Below are 16,725 nucleotides of genomic sequence, written 5' to 3'. Positions count from 1 at the left end.
ACATATTTTTTATTACCTTGCATGTTTTTATGATGCTGCTATTGAATTTAAATTGAACTTAAACTTTCATTCCAGTTTTTAAATACTATTAGTGTTATAAGACTGCAAAAGAAAAAAAAAAAACATCTAATGGGAAGGTTGCAGTTGAAAATGCAGGAAGGAAAATGTTTTGGTGAGGACCAAAGAATAACTAAATAATATTGGTGGATAAATGTGTTGAAATAGAAAAACTTGTGCTAAAAGCACAAGATACAAAAATGTACAAAATATTGACAGCAGAAAAAATAAATAAATCATTGGATTTTACCAAAAAGTATTCTTTTTTAATTTTCTACTGAATCAATTAAAAATATACATTTCCGTGTGAAATTATGCAACGGCGATAAAAGCCACACATCTGAAGGCTTTTTACACATATTTGCGATATAAATGAGCTACAGTTGGAAGCAACTTTGTCGTTCCATATCCAAATAAACATGTCGATAGATTTAAAAGGAAAACTCACTTCTGTTTACCAGGTTTTCCTTGCATTGTGTTCATTGGTGGAATCACAGCATAGTTTTGCGTCCATCTCTGGAGACTCATTGTGTGTTTTGCCTGTTCTGGGTTACAGTGTCATAAACTCTGTTAAGGCTAATAAGATTACCTAAAAGCCTTAATGCAGGAAAATCACTAATGTTATAAAGAAAAGACAACATTAGCTTCAAGTTCAAGGTCAAAGTGGCCCATGAAATGTTTTATCCTTATTGAATGTAAAAAGAAATGCTGTGTCAGATATTTTCAATGTTCGTCATCCTTTCTGTGCCATGATGACTTAAATTGTGTTTGAAAAATGGTCAATTCTTTAGAGAATTGTAAAGGCCAGGAAACAAATGCCAGCTGCACGTTTACAACCTTTATAAAAGTTACTGCATGTATAAGAACAAAAACAACACTTTTTTAAAAAAGCTTATCCTTTGTTTTCAAAAAAGTGTACACTGAACTAAATGAATTTCACAACAATCTACTTAAAAAAAACAGGATTAAATCATGTAATCCAATAAAGGTGACAATAAATAAAGCCGACTATCAGCTGAATTAGAGTCTCTGCGCTCCACTTCAGTTTTCCTTTTCTAAAAGTATGATTTTAATTCTTGTCAACTAACACAGCCTCATTTCAATTCCAGGTGGATGCAATTAAGCTAAGTGGTAGAATACAAAGCGAGGCGCTCTCTGTGCTCCGACGGCTCCGGCTCCAACCTTCGCTCTCATGGCCTACAGTGAAATTAGCTCAGGAGATGCTGCGTCTGACTCAGGGATGCTCACTTAAAAAAAAAAAAAAAAACTTCAATACATGGACGTGGCAATGTCAAATTGAGGTGGTGATTGAATTTGAAGAGACTGATGGAGAACATCAGAGCTGAATTAGGTCTGTAAATGTTTTCAGTACGTGGTAAAAAAAAAAAGGGACTAATCATTGATCGCTTTCATTTCCCTGATTCATTGGGCTCACAGTCCGACGACCTTGCTCTCCCTCACCTTCGTTCTCTTCATCAGTGCTGCTGACACAACGCAGCCTCTTGGGCTCAAGTGTTCCTGAAAAACAAACTCAGCTCGAGTCAAGTGGACCACAAACCAAAAAGTGTCTTTCTGGCCGTCCCCTCTCCGACTTTAATCACTGGAATGCACCACATAGAGCCATAATGGGATTCACTGTGTGGGTTCGGCTGCTGCTCGGTGAATGACAATGCTGCTGCTGGTTTACGAGAAGGACTCTTGACAGTCAGGTAGCAGCTGAGCTGCAGCGATGAATACAGAGCAGGTTGCTGAGCGAGGCCGGGCTTTGATCTGCTGGACTGTAAAGTGGTGGAAGGTAATGATGTCAAACTGAGCAATGAGTTGCTGTACATTAACTTGAGCCAACCAGGCGACAAAACGGGGTTTCTTCTGGTTGGGTCTACGCTCGTTAGTAGAGACGTCAGACTGAGACAAGGAAGTTCCTTGGCCTCTTGGTTTTAGGGGATTCTGTCTGAGTTTCAGAATGTCAGACGTGAAAGAATGGCGTGAATGTTGTTTTTTAATAAATGACCAGACTTATACAGATCCAACAAAGTACAATGCACCACCAAGTTTTGACAAACCTGCAAGTTGTATTTTATGGGAACAGTAACTTTAGATCTTCTCCAATATTAAACCGTTCCTAAATATCTGAGATAAACGTCTGGAGTCTGAGACGAATAAAGCCCATTTCACCAAAAACACTCACTTATAAACTTACTACCTCCTATTACCACGTCCTACTTTGATATATTAACCAGACACAAAATATGAAAAGGAAAAAAAAACAGAAGAAGACATGTTTGGGTTTACCGTAGGCAGAGTCAGCTGCTGATTCCTGGTTTCGTGTTGTGGCCAACACATCAGCTGAACAAAAGATAACAACACCAGTCAGATTTCATAGTACTGTAAAGACAACACCAAAAAATCAGCGTTCATTTTACTGCAATGTTATCCTTGTATGAGACAGAAATGTTCCACTTTAGACTTAAAAATTCAGACTGGTTTCACACAAAGCGGATCATCAGTTATCAGGAAAAAAACAACAAAACGTCTCAGGATACGAGTGAAAATTTGAGCAACTGTTACAAACCAGCAGGATTTGCTATGAGGACTAAAACCAAAGAGCAATCCCAGCTACTGAACAGAACAGAGAAAAGAAAAACCAACAAACAGCCCAAACACTGAGCTTTAACACAATATATGGTCAACATAGGAGAAGCAGGATGGCAATACACAAAAATAAAAACACAAGCAGTGGGGTCTTGCAAAAACATTTTACTTTTAGAGTGAAGGATACTGAATAATTTGTTGTTTAAATAATTAACGGACAGAACTTGGTCCATCTGTGACTACATTAGAGACAGAGGTAATGCCCCCAGATGGGGGATTATCAGCTGGAGAAATAGCTGGAAAGCGTAGCGAGTAAGTGGGAGATGATGACCATTACACTCAGAGAAGTGCTGTATCCCACTGGGTCAAGGGCAGGGCAGACAAAAACTGAAATGTGTTTCTTTGGCTCCACTAATGACTTAGAATTTCTCCAAAAAGTAAAAACTAAATAGTAAACCAGACAGTTCATTTTTTACGTGACCCAGATTTTCCAATTAGGTCTCAAACTAGGATGAACTCCATAACTTGGATTGTAAAATCCATGGAAACAAACCCCAGGCCGTGTTTTAACAATCCACAACCTTTACACCTCTACAGCTCATATCATAGCTCCGAAAAGAACAGATTTATCTTACTGTGACAGTTGTCGGGGTAGAAAGAGTGGTCGCCCTCTATATCCTGTTCGAACCCGGCTCTGCAGAGAAAAAACAACAGAAAAGAGCATTTATAAAAGAAAAGCTTCACACACACACACACACACACACGCACGCACACACACACACACACACACCAGACATGGCTTTTCATTTTGTTAGCTGCTGTCGGGTAAAGCTTATCAGGAAATCCATCAGTGACTTAGCATCTATAAAGACGAGATAAGACGTTTAATTAGCTTATCACCCACACTCCATGTCCAAGTTTTTATTTAGTTTGAAGGCCAACGAATTTCAGAGGTCGAAAGAGGTGAAGCAGCAAACTTCCTCACCTCCTCTTTGTCCTCCAATTAAAGTGGAAAAGGTGAAACTCGTCCAGACAGGAGACAGGCTGTGACAAGAGGTGAGCATGAAAAACAGTCGCGCTCGCCGTCAGTGGCAGTAAAGTGAAGCGGCCTATATCTGAGTGCAGCGGCAGTAAATGAAGCCATTTACCCTCGTCTGAGTGTCTGTCTCTGGGTCTGAGTCCCTGTTGTTTACCGAGCCTGCCTTCCTCACCGCCGACACTTCCATCTGACCTTCAAATCAATTTTTAAAGGGACTACAAATCAGGATTTCACAGCCACGGAGCACAAAATTACTTCCGTAAAGCAAAGGTGTCCAAGACGAGGAGCTGTGCTTTATTTTCACCGTTAGTCCGCGTGAGGAAATAGAAGTCATTTGACTGTTAAAAACTAAAAGATAAAGTAAAGCAAAATGAGGGCAGAAGGAGGTGAAACCTTATTCCGCTTTATTTTCCTGCAGCACACAGTTGACATCCCACCAATGAAGTTGTATCGATTAGGCCGATGCGAAAGAACAATGGTTCCTGCTGTAGAAACCGCAGCCATCCCTCATGTTTTGTCGCTGGCGTTTTATTTTATCTCGATGTTTTACAAATAAAAATAAAAGCCTTGAGAAAGTTGAAATGGGGTCATGACCGTTTAACTGAATAGTTTCAGCCCACATCGGAAATAGTGTTTCATCAATATGAAGAATCTGACGCCAAAGAGAAAAGTTCTGTTTGGCATCGGTTGTAGTCACACATTTCTCTTATTGATGATCCCCCATCCAATTCTACAGTCATGTGAAAAACAGGGTACGCGTTTTATAATATACCTGGACGTCTGGATGTTTAAGACTAAAATTGAGAAATTATAGATATCTACACAAATAGAAATGCAGGTAAATCTAGTCTGGACTAAGTTAGCACACTACAACATTTGTTCCCACTTAAAATAACCAGAATAAGACACAGGTGAATCATATGAGGAGCTCAGGATGAGAACAGTGTGGCATAGTGTTTTGAAAGAGGTTTGGCCTGTTTAAACCACATACATTTGCTAAAGGAACTTTTCAAACGCCACTACAATGTTCTGAAGTAATGTACAGAAAGCTTTAGCTACTGTTGATGAAAGACTTGCTTTTGTTTAAGCTATGTGAAAACATAAAGGTCCTCAAGTGAGTGAGAAATGAGAGTCGAAGCTGATTCCCTTCGTTTCTCCTCATCTTTTCCGAGACAAAACCACCAGTAGAGTTTGGTGTTTTTGGTGGATTGGTTTGTAAAAGCACATCTAGTAAAAGGTCCTATGTTTGCCATGATCTGTGCCAGAGTCATTATTAAAGAAAGTTCCAGTCTTCCTGTATGGGAAAACGTCATTTTCCATCGGTATAAAAGAAAGCAGTTGTTAAAAACTCGTTTTAGTTTAATGAGCTGCAAGATTACTGCTATAAAATGTTATCAATCCCATGATTTTAACTAACCCGCCTTTCTTCTCCTCCCTGGTTTTACAAAACTATCCTTCCTCTACATCCGTCTTCACTAATGTCTCTGAGCCGTATTTAACTCCTCTCACCTCGTTTTCATTTTACACCCCAGCAGATTTCCTGGTGTGATGCTGCAAGCGAAAGTCTGCGGCTCAGCAGACTGCACTGCCTGAACAAGGGTGAGCACAAATGCCCAACCGCTCACCAACTGTTGTGTTAAAGAGAACTCAGTGCACGGCTTGGAGTTGTCATTCAGTTCGCTGCATGGACCAGCCAGGACGCGGAGCATGCAGAAGACAAGCATCGAGAGTTTAACCCCCCAAAAAAAGGACTTTAAAGCAAATGTGACACAATCTGCAAGATTTCTTCACATATGGATCTGTCTGATTGGGATCTAAGCATTCATTCATAGGTGTTGTGTTTGAGAAGTAATACAAAGAGTGAGGCTTCAGTTTCTTTTGTCTGGGATCATTTCAAGCCAAATGATGCACTTTGGGTTAAAATGTCATTCTGTAATGATACAACCTGTCAGATATTCCCTTCTCTGCCATTTCGATGCTTCTTGTGGCAGTAATGAACATCTGTCTGTGTTATGACGAGGTCTCAGGGCAACTCTGCGCATTGAAAATATATGTAAATGGATGCAACACCACTTGCAGCAATGATGTTATACCCTGGGCATACAGAAAGTGTGATTCCAGCATAGAATCAAGCTGAACTCGGCACAAAATGCACCTCTAAGATGCATGCATGCAAAAAAGTGAAAAGAGCAGAGCAAAATGGCCGAAGGGTTTTCTGGAAACCTCTGGTGCTAATGAGTTATTTTATTTTACTGAAGAACATTTAAGTTGGATTTGGCTCCAAAGTCTTGACATGAGCCGAGAGTAAAATGAAATCTGGTTAAAAATCTTAAGTTTGACATGAACCCAACATCCTAAACATCGACTGTGGACTTGTCCTGCCTCGATTATCCATTCTATCCTCTGATGGGTCAGATCCTTTGTCACGAAGCATTTTGCTCAAAATATGAAATGCACACACAGTCTATCCTTTTAAAAGAAAAAAAAAAGGGGGTTGCACACATTCCTCTGTGGAGAGACCTGCAGGACCCTTAGAGGCATTTGGGGAAAGCATGAAACGCATTTTACCAAGATACAGCGTATTTACACTTCATTTAAGCCTTCATTAAATCACTTTAATTTATTAAACGTACATGCAGCAGTGAACTTTAAACTTTGATGGGCTATGCATTTGCATATGAAGTCCTCAGCATTTCTTAGTTGATTGACTGAACATCTCATTTGATCACTCAGCACGTGAACCAGAAGATTTGTCTGCAGTAAAATGTGTTCAGCAAACTTCAGAACGGAGACAAACGTGATTTAAAGTCCATCTCTGGGTTTATTCCACACTCAGAAAGCGTGGCAGTAAATGGAAATTAAATTTTCTTCAACAGTGTGACTGTCCTCCTTACGTTTCCTTTTATTGTGTTCTTTAAGTCGTCCGTTGATACTGTATTTACACGGCGGTATAATAAACATGCATTACACTAAGTAAATTATGTAACAGACGAGAAGTGGAACATTCAGAGCCCATTTAATGAAATGTAAAAGCATCATTTTAATTTCCTCCTCTCATGCACTCCACTTCATATCTCTGTACCTCATATTTGCTAACTCGTCCACCCCCTCAGCCACTCAATATTTATCTCCCCTCATTGCTCGTTTTCTCTCCTTCCTTCTCTTGCTGCTTTTCAGCTTGAGCTTCATTTCCACCAGCGTGGGCTGAGCTGTAAGTGAGGAGGGAAAAAAAAAAAAAGGAGAGAACAGGAGGAGGTCGATGCAACGGTGAGCAGCTATATATCCCAACCGCTCTCAGGCACCTGAACGCCTCGCTCATCTAGCGGGGAGCGACTCGGAGGAGGGGATGAAAATAGACTCGGTTGGAAAAGACAGCCAAGTTATCAGACGCCGCCGTCGCTTACATTGTGATTTCACGTCCCCGGTGTTGAGGCTCGGCGGTGGAGGCGTTAACGCATTTGGAAGACTGTGAAATGTAATTGCGATGTATGCGCGGCTGCGGGAGTTTACTGCTAAATGAACATTCACAGGTTGTGTGTACTTCAAAGAAGTAAAAGTTATTGAGACTTTGAACAGCTTGAGGTTTACTGACAACTTCATTTGACACAGAGCAGCTCAAGTCTTTAATAAAGCTTTGAATCAAATGGATGGAGGAAAATATTTCAGGTAGTCTGGTTGGGTATAAATATTGCATTTTGCAAAACATGATTCAAGTTTGAACGCCAGAAAGTGGACTAACTTGATTTTTACGCATGCAAGCATCTAATGCAAACGAAGCTCTAAAGGTTTATAAAATAGAACTCGCATTGTATATTTTGAAACTAGAAAAAAGGTTTGCTTTAGATAAGAACTAATCCCCTTTTCATCAGAGTGAGGATACCGAAAGAGCTTTGAGAAAAGCTGTGAAGACATTTACTGGTCGCGACCCAAGACAGGACTTCACTTCAAAAATCTGAAGCAAAACTGGAATATTAAAAAGGAGGAAGCTCCTCAATATGGGATTAGAAGAGGTTATTAGACACACAGAGGTAAGAGGTTTGGGCTGAGTGAAGGTGATGGAGGAATATTGTGAGTAAAAATACTCATAAAGTCACTGCATGTGACTGAATGTCTTTTCCCCCTTTGGGTTCCGTTTCATACAATGCAAAATATTAGCTGTTCATGATGAACTTGGAAAAATGTCATTAATGCTGGAGTGAAAGCACAAAGTATTTCATTTTTTTTTTTACAAAAATGGCAGATTTTGTAGCATCATTTTATGACTTTAATTGGTTTTGGGACAGAATGTGAGCCTCTGTTTAGTGTTGGTTGGATTTTCTTGAAAGTAGAAGTATTGGCAACACTATTTGAAGCACAAGACTGACATCACACTGTCAGACATGACACCTATCATGAACATGAAGGAGTCTTTATGAATGTCTGTGACTGTTGTCATGAACTGTCATTTGGTAAATAACATTTTAACTGCAAAGTTGCTTTAAAAGTTTCATTAAATGTCAATTAAAAGTGCCGACTTTGCCTTATTTGGTAAATAAAGACACTTTGATGCAACGTTGACTAAACTAGAGGCTGCATCTATTCTATAATACGACTTTGAACTCGTAAAACCAAAACATAATCGGCTCCAGTTTTAACAAATGCTTGCTCTTCATGCTGGCAGCCAAGATGACTCTTTCCATTTCATCTCTCCTTCAATCTACCACCTCCTTTCTAAGACCGTTCAGTTTCTGTTTCGGGACGATGTTATGCAAGACGTTGCACTCTTCCTCTTCAGCTCTTTCTGTTCTTACTTCATCATCCTTCCCCTCCACGTCTGTCTTCTCCCTGGAGGAAATCTTTTACTCATCAGCAGAATTTTGCAAAGCTAAACTCACTTCAGCTTACAGACAGTCAAGCAAAACTCAGGCGTCGCTCTGCCCGTGGAGGCTGCTCTATATTTATCCTTCAATCAGCCTCACTGAGGTCAGCCTGAGCAACGGCTCTGTGCTGCTTTGATTTGATAAGACCTCAAGCCATCATTTCATAAAATGATGTGTGGTTTGACATCACTAAAAATCTCATGGCATGTTAATCTTATCGGATTTTGACACTGAAACTTAAATTTTTTTAATCAAACTGAAAAAAGTATGGGGGAAAAAAAAAACACTTTACTGAAACTACTTTACAGGTGTAGCTGAGCGGTCCAGTGTAAAGGATGTCAGAATGCATTTTATAACATTTTAAACTTTAAAGTCACATGACACTAGGGCATTTACACATCCTTTAAAGAAGGAGAACTTGGTCCTTCTCACTTGCTCCATTAAGCTTCAGTTATACGAGCATGATATTTTGTTTCGCTGGTCTTCCCTTCTCCCAGATGGGGATGCTGGAGATGCAGGAAGAGGACCTGCGTCTCTGGAGCTGGAGAGTTTGATGCTAAGTGAGGCGGACCAAACGCAGGACGAGTGGGCTGTTGTGACTTATATTGCTGTGATGTGATGCTAATAGAGGATAATGACTGAACTTGGACAAACTTTCTTCCACTGCCTTGCAGAGTGTGGAAGACAAAAAAGAAATCGGAACAGAGCCTGTAGCGCTCAACTTCTTCAGTTTGTCAGGAAGCTGTAACTCATTATGAGGTTTACTGCAGGGAATAACAACCGCCTTCAAATCGTGTACAAATCTGAGACTTTAGAAGCATGCATCAGGTGGTTTTAGTAAAACTGCAGCCACTCTCTCACCTGGGAAATCATTTTTGTTGCAGTTTGCTGTTGCTTTAGCCCTCCTCTTTCTGCTGTTCACTCCGTTTACATCAGTCTTGTTAAATAAAGTTTTCATTTTATTTCACAACATGCAGCTCAGCGATTGGCTCCATCCTGATTCAGAGTTAGTCTGTCATCTCTGAAAAAAGCTGTGATTACATCTAGAGCGTTTTTTTCTCTAACCCCAAGTAGTAAACACTCACACATAAATTATTGGTCAAATTAATTCAATGTCTAATTAAATAAAATGCACTTCTAGAAACACAATTATTTGGACTTAAAAAAACAAAACAGAGATTTCAGAAATCAAACAGTTTTTGCAGTTTTCACACCTCTTTCCCACACGCAAACTGAAATAAAAAAAGATTTTCAATGTTTCATAAAGTGAGTTTTTCATAAAGTGTTTTTGTGGACCCTTTGTGACTGATACAATCCAACCATTACTTAGTGTTTCAATGGTGTGGGGAGATTTAAGTAAAGCTTCAGCGTTGATTTCCTGCACATCTGATGCTGTGGTGTGCAGAATGTGATCTCCAGCTAAGCCTGATGGCCACAGCTTTATCGGACATGCAGAAAAAGTCTGTGGCATTATAATGTAAACTCAGAGGCCAGACATACCGTGAATATGTGCCACTGCTAAAATGTTTTCATAAAAGCTTATGAAATGTTGCACAAATTAATTTTATACACCATTCACATGCTTTGTCTACACTAAAGATTTAGACACTGGGAAAGTTGAATGCTTGCATCATAAACTGTGTATTGACAATTGATATGAGGTAATGATTTGGTATGTCATTACATAGCAATACACTAAATTTTACACCCAGGGCCCCAGTGCACATCAGGTATAGATAATAGGGTTCATCATAAACAATATTCTGATTCATAGACATAACAGGGCTTAATCTTTTGCTGGATTTCTTCACAGCCATGTAAAATAAAATTTTAGGGTTACAGGAACATTGTGTGTTGTGTTTGCTCGATGGAAACTTTGGATTGAATCTGCCTAAACCACAAGCAGCAGATTCAGAAACAATTATTTAGTTTGTGAGAAAATACCGACTACATCATGCTTAAAAAAAAACAATCAGGTGATTAGCTGCACCAGTGAATTTGCTTTGGAAAATTAAGGTGGTGACTTTTTGTGGTCAAAGTGGTCGCTTTTCCTTTAAAGAAAATTAGAGCCTGACTGGATCTGAAAACACTCGATGTGGTTTGCTTAATAAAACGGCGAGATGCCCAACTGATTGAAAACAAGCCCTGATTTATAATTGCCGACACAAAATCAAGAAGAAAAGCTCAGACTGGAAATAAAACGGCTCTCTTGAATTGTCTGTCTATATCTGTCTTGCTTTTATTTCTTCATCCCTCAAGTGTCTGACACAGATATTGCTCTTGTTTTGTAATTTTCCGTCTCGTATGTTTTGCCCCCTTTCTTCTTCCTTTCCGCATCTTGCATCACAGATTCGCTTCCCCCTCAGTTTCCTTCCTCGCCTCTTTTTCATCTCAACCTGCTCATCCTGTCCATTTTAATCTTCCTGCGGCGTCTCCTCTCTGCTCCATCCCAGCTCCTGTCTGTATTAAAAACTATGAGCCGAGCGTCTTTTGTGCTGCCGCGGAAGATATTGTTTCCTGTGTCTGTGGGCAAATGGACGATTCTCTGAAGTTAGCAGAAAACAGTGTTTTGACTTCATCTGGCATTCTTTTTCCAGATGAATTGAAATGTCTCATTTCGAAAGTAAATGAAGCAGACCGAAACAAAACTGCCTGCCAGCTTTTCCATCAGCGCCATCATTTCAGCAGAGGTTTATCAAGCCCGAAGGAAAGGACTGGCTGTTAGAAACACTGGACATTATTCTCTCACAGCCTTTGTTTCACAAATATTTTTTGCATATTTTTACAACTTTAAAACAAATCCAACATTAACTACAACAGAAAGTCCTCTATTTATTACAACAGAGGGAGAAGATCTGATTTAGCTTCCAATATTATTGCCAGGCAACAAAACAAAACACTGGGAGTTCAGTATACGAGTCATTTCTTTTCCATTTTCTTTAGCTTAAGATGATTCATCATGTTTTTATAGTGCTAGAGATGAGAAATGCGAGTCATTGTGAATTATTTGTTTGCAAATATGGCAATGGAAATGTCTCCATAAGGCTGTAGAGTAGATGGTTCACTTTAGTGCAGTTTTATTTAAAATATTTACAACTGAAAGAAGCCAGGCACATTAATTAAAAAGACGCATAGAAGAGGAATGTTTCATTTTAAAGTCTTAAGGCTTTGAATTCTCTTTCCTGTTAATTTATAGGTAATTCCATGTAGATAAATCGTTGCTTTGCATCAGAAATCACATCATTTATTCCATAACTGGTTTTGTTGTGTATTTGGAATCAGTGTCAAGTTTTTCTCCTTCCTTTCCATCCCAAACATTGTCTGTTAAACACTGATGTCACCACTAGTGGTTTCCCATATGACCAAGTCAGGCATGGTTCTGCTCGTTTCCTTTGTAATTACAGATTGGACGAAGTAGCGAGCGCTCCATGATGCTAACTGCCTTAGCTTAACTGAGCCGAGTCGGTACTGCATGTTGGTCGCCCCCTGTAGGTTTGAACATGAGCTACAGCAGCGCTCAAAGTTTTATTTTTTAAATAACGAATCTCTCATTTGTGTCCATGGACTGAATACTGTGAACATGACTAATAAATGTGCAAGCATGCTCACCAACTACGAGTATAGATTTATGGATTGACCTTTATTTCTCTGCTGACCACAGATAAGCTCTGAAGCGCCAAGTTGTTATAATAGCTCCCTAAAGACATGGAAACCTTTACGTAAAAGCCTGTCTCAAAACTCATTCCCTGTCATAATGACATGATCTTATTAGAAACGCCAATCATGCGTCGTATTTATCCTGCAGTCGTATAACAAACTCCTCAAATTCAAGGAGAGAAAAACGCGGCATCTGCAACTGCAGTTCTCAAATCAAAAGCAAATATATCATCATTTAAATCATGTTATCAGAATCATTATGCTAAAGAGGTTTATGAAAACAAAAAAAAAACAAAGAGCTTTTAATTAATCAAAACAAATTTTAACCAACTCAGTGACTTGTGCGGAAAGCTTCCCTCTTCCTTTGAACAAGTGCCCATAAAAAGTCGATGAGTTAAAAGACAGGCGACTGGCCCCTCTCTCCTCGCATCGATCCACGAGAGGAGACGGATCAAAAAGATGGAGGCAAACACAAAGAGCTGCCAGCAGAGGAGCCAGATCAATACTGGGATTATGTATGCCTGCTGGAATATTTGTGTTTGACACAGATGATGTTCAGTTTTGATAGAAATATTGGTGCGATCAGACTGGCTTGATGTATATACAAAAAAAAAAAAGAGCAGAAAATCTCAAGTCCAGTGCTGCTGTAGATCTTATAGGGCACAAAGTGCCTCAGAGACGTTCAGAAACTCAATTTCCATGCTTCGTTCCAGCGGACAGCTTTTCCCGTAAATTGCATGAAAATGTGACATAAATATTTAAGACACGGTCGTTTCACTATCGGCAGCCTAAAATCCATCAACAGAAATTTCTAAAAGATGCCGCTGTTCTGTTTTGACATAATACAATATAAAAGAGTTAAAAGAAAAAAAAGAAAAAAAAAAGTAAGGTGACTGTAATGTGGTTCTTCATACGAGAGGACAAGTTGACCCTGTCAAATTATACTGGGTCCCTGACAGCCTGGGTCTCGGAGACGGAGGCTTCAGTAGCAAGTGTAAACACTGTCTAGACGGAGAGATGGTGGGAATATGTGCTGGGAATGAACCGAACAGAGAGAAAGGCTTCGCTGCGGAACATTTATATGGCTTTAAATCTTTGAGGGTTATAATAAAAAATGCAGACTACCCAGGCTGATCTTGGATTTATTTATATATAATCTGGAGGACATTAAACTCGCTGTCCCGTCACAAACCAGAGACGTTTAAACTTCAAAGCACAGCATGAATCGGCGATATAGTTACTCCGGGATTTTAACTTTTCCTAACAAATATTTCAAACAATTTTCAAAAAGAACATTCCAAAATTATTGTTGCATCTTGTGTCGTCTACTTTGATCATGATTAATCCACATTTAATTCAAAGGTTTTAAACATGAACGCATTCAGCTTTCTAAGGTAACTTTTTAAAGAAATTCACTTTTTATATCACATTTTAATATCAGTCCCTCATCAAACACATACTCAGACTGTTGCTTCATCTCAGCCATGCATGTTTGAGAAATCCTTGATTCTTCCTTGGCAGCCTTTTGGGGGTGCCTAAACGCTTGCCCCTCGAGACTAGCAACAGCAGCCAATGTCCAGCACCTGGCAGAACTGTGTGCCGAGTTTGTCAAATTTACTGCAAAGCTCCTAAGAACGGCTGTAAACACCACCCATGGACTGATGTGACGACATGCTGAAGGGGGAGTCGCAGAAAGGCTTCTTAAAGAGACAGCAGCCCATTTCAAGGCTTCAGATACGGCTATGAAGTCATATTTCTTTTAAATTGTTTTTGATACTCAGCCGTTTTATAACAATTAAGGTGACAGTTACTTAATTGCCATATTCAAGGTGACAAACTGGTGACATATTACATATTTTAAAATGGAATATTTTGTACATTCGTTCATTAAGGTTTTCAACGATTTGAAAACCTGCAGAGTCTCTCCTTTAGGAGATTCTACTGACTCCCAAATGAATCGGCTCAATTCATAACACCACATTCATACCAAGAGATTCTAGCCCTAAGATAAAAGCCCACTGTTTTCACATCGAGTTTGTCAATATTCTCAAGCAGTACCAGGATTAGAAATACACGCAGATATGCACAAACAAACAAACTCAGCAGGCAGCTTCTAACTTGCGAAACCCAGTGTTTGTGGAACCTCTCAATCAATACCTTTTAAGTGTCGGGTAACTCGGGCTCACGATGCAGCACGTCATAACATCGATCTGCGGCTATTGGATTTTCTTTTTTGCCATTCCTCCAACCCTCCACAAATCGAACTTATATTATTTTCACGTATGTCTCCAGAGGAAAGCCTTGCTCTAAACCTCAGGGAGCAACGAAGCACCTGCAACATTCTGGTATGTAAATATAATCAGTCACAAACGCAGCGAAGCGATCAGAGAGATGCAGAACATCAGTAAGACTGGTTCTGATTAAATTGATGGACTCAAAACCATGTTTGGCTATAAGAAATAAAAGCAAATTCAGGTATATATATATATATATATATATGAGCAACTTATGAATAAAGCATAAAATTAGTGACGCTAAGGAAGGACTAAACATAATCACGTTGCTTTGTGGGAGCAGAAACTGCTTTAGTCTTTAGGTCCGAGTTGAACCCTGAACCCATCAGAGTCCAGAGTTTCTCTCAGCTTCCATGTTCAGCTGCACCAGGAACTCCCACCTGTTCTGAAACCAAGCTGCTTCTTGCAAAGGCAGCGCAGGAACGACAAAGGTCTTATCTGCAGATCAGCAGCACAGATCAGTGATCAAAAACCAGCCGCACATAAATGGCTGGAATGCCAGCCATCTGCCAGGGACGGGAAGCTGAGGAAGCGATTTTTCAGCACCTGGTGCAGCGTCGACGGAGCGAGGCTGGGTGCTCAGATGATCAAAGTTCCAACTCTGGGAAATTCTGTTAAAACTCGGAGTCGGGGGAGATCAAAAAGTTTCCCTGGGTACAATCACAGAGCTGCACAGCACACCTATGTGAGCTTTATGAAAAATGATACCGAGGCTTGGGAAAGTGGTGAGGTTGGAGGTCTGTAGCATGTATTGCAAAAGTAGTTCCAATGAGAAAGTAGTATTAAAGCTTTGAAAATTAGACTGAAATAAACCTGATAGTTTGTATTATATTTTAAGGTTTAAGTAACTCTGACACATAATGTCCACAACTGTTCATGATTACATTAATGAGAGACACAGTAGCTCCGATTACTACATATTAAATCCACCCTGATCTAATGTTTGGATCCAGCCAAATATAATTTGATGCAAAACAACACAATCCCTTAGATTTTAGAGAGGAAATTACAGCTGGTATTGAAGATGAATCCAGGAAAAAAAACAGCATTTTAGTATTCATTTGGAATATTTTGCAGGTATCAAAGTTATTTAATTATTTAAAAGTTCTGCTGGGAAAATCTAAAGTTGTCAAACTAAGCAGCATGAAAGAAACAAATGGAGGATGGAATTTCTAAAGTTACAAAAACTCTTTCCAAACAAAAAGTTTGGCATTTGGTGGAGTCACTGAACAATAAAATGCCATCAAAGAGATTTGCGGGAATTCACATCAATATATAAAAAACAAATCCCTTCTGCACGCTTTATAAAGATGGATCTCATCACTGGACGTACAGACGGCTCAATAATATGAAAAACCGAAGCAAAATAAGTGATAATTCAAGAACTGTCGCCGTCAGCAGGACAAATTGTTCAACAGAAAGCCAGAGACCGAGTTTGTTTGTGACTCAACAGATTTTTGTCTACAGGTGATTTAGACCAACATCACTCCCAGAAACCCCTTCCAACATCTGTCCTCATTGCACTTCTACAGCCATCCTTTCACTCTGACATCACAGATTTACAACTTTCAGATGTACGACCCTTCTGCTGCCAGATGAGCAGGACCTCCGGAGCCTTATTGGCCGTCCGACCGATGATAACAGGAAGTACGGGGAGACAGAACGGCGGCGTGACAGTGAGAGAAAGATTACGAGGAACTGGAACATACTTGAAGCCTGGTGCCATGTTGGCGCATGTCCCGGTGCGAAGCCAGATGCAGTAAGGGTCACGAGAGGCCAGGCAGGCTCTGGAGGAGGAAAAGGAAGAAGACGGGAATTTATTGTTATTTGGCCGTCCAGTGGGCTCCACGTTTTCCTTCATGAGGTTAAATTCACACACAGGCTCAAGTTCAAGTGGTTCACAAACAATTCAGGACTCCCCATTTTCCCCCAGCACTGATCTAATTTCTTCATTATCACATAATAAACCTGTTACTTCTCTGTTTGTCTTCATTGATTCAGCTCACTCTGCTCATCTACAATGTTTAGCTCTGCGAGTTAACGTGGACATTTCAGTAGTTTCTAATCAGTTGCTCTCCATTCAAAAGACCAATCAGGATTTAATGAAACATTTCATTAAATTTCAAGACCGACACACAATTACTGGTAAAACAGGAGCCAATAATGAACAATATGGCAAAAAATATATTCTTTTAAAGTTAAATCAAAGTTTAAATATTATTGCAAA

The 16,725-nt window shown here is 39.7% G+C and overlaps 1 protein-coding gene across 3 annotated transcripts in view; it reads right to left on the bottom strand.

Moving 5' to 3' along the window:
• Positions 1-16,725, bottom strand: part of LOC103147963 (semaphorin-6D-like) — a 172,573-nt gene that overhangs the window by 20,098 nt on the left and 135,750 nt on the right. For 2 of the 3 annotated variants that reach the window (XM_007566548.1, XM_007566551.1), the window contains exons 18-20: positions 16,208-16,285; positions 3,285-3,343; positions 2,350-2,403 (exon numbers count right to left, since the gene is read on the bottom strand). In XM_007566548.1, coding sequence (XP_007566610.1) covers positions 2,350-2,403; positions 3,285-3,343; positions 16,208-16,285 — 191 coding nt within the window. The remainder of the gene's footprint in view (positions 1-2,349; positions 2,404-3,284; positions 3,344-16,207; positions 16,286-16,725) is intronic. The other variant, XM_007566552.1, reaches the window with a different exon arrangement.

The sequence above is a fragment of the Poecilia formosa genome, unplaced genomic scaffold (genome assembly GCF_000485575.1).
Source record: "Poecilia formosa unplaced genomic scaffold, Poecilia_formosa-5.1.2 Scaffold192, whole genome shotgun sequence".
NCBI lineage: Eukaryota > Metazoa > Chordata > Actinopteri > Cyprinodontiformes > Poeciliidae > Poecilia > Poecilia formosa.
This window is presented reverse-complemented; position numbering and strand designations above follow the sequence as displayed.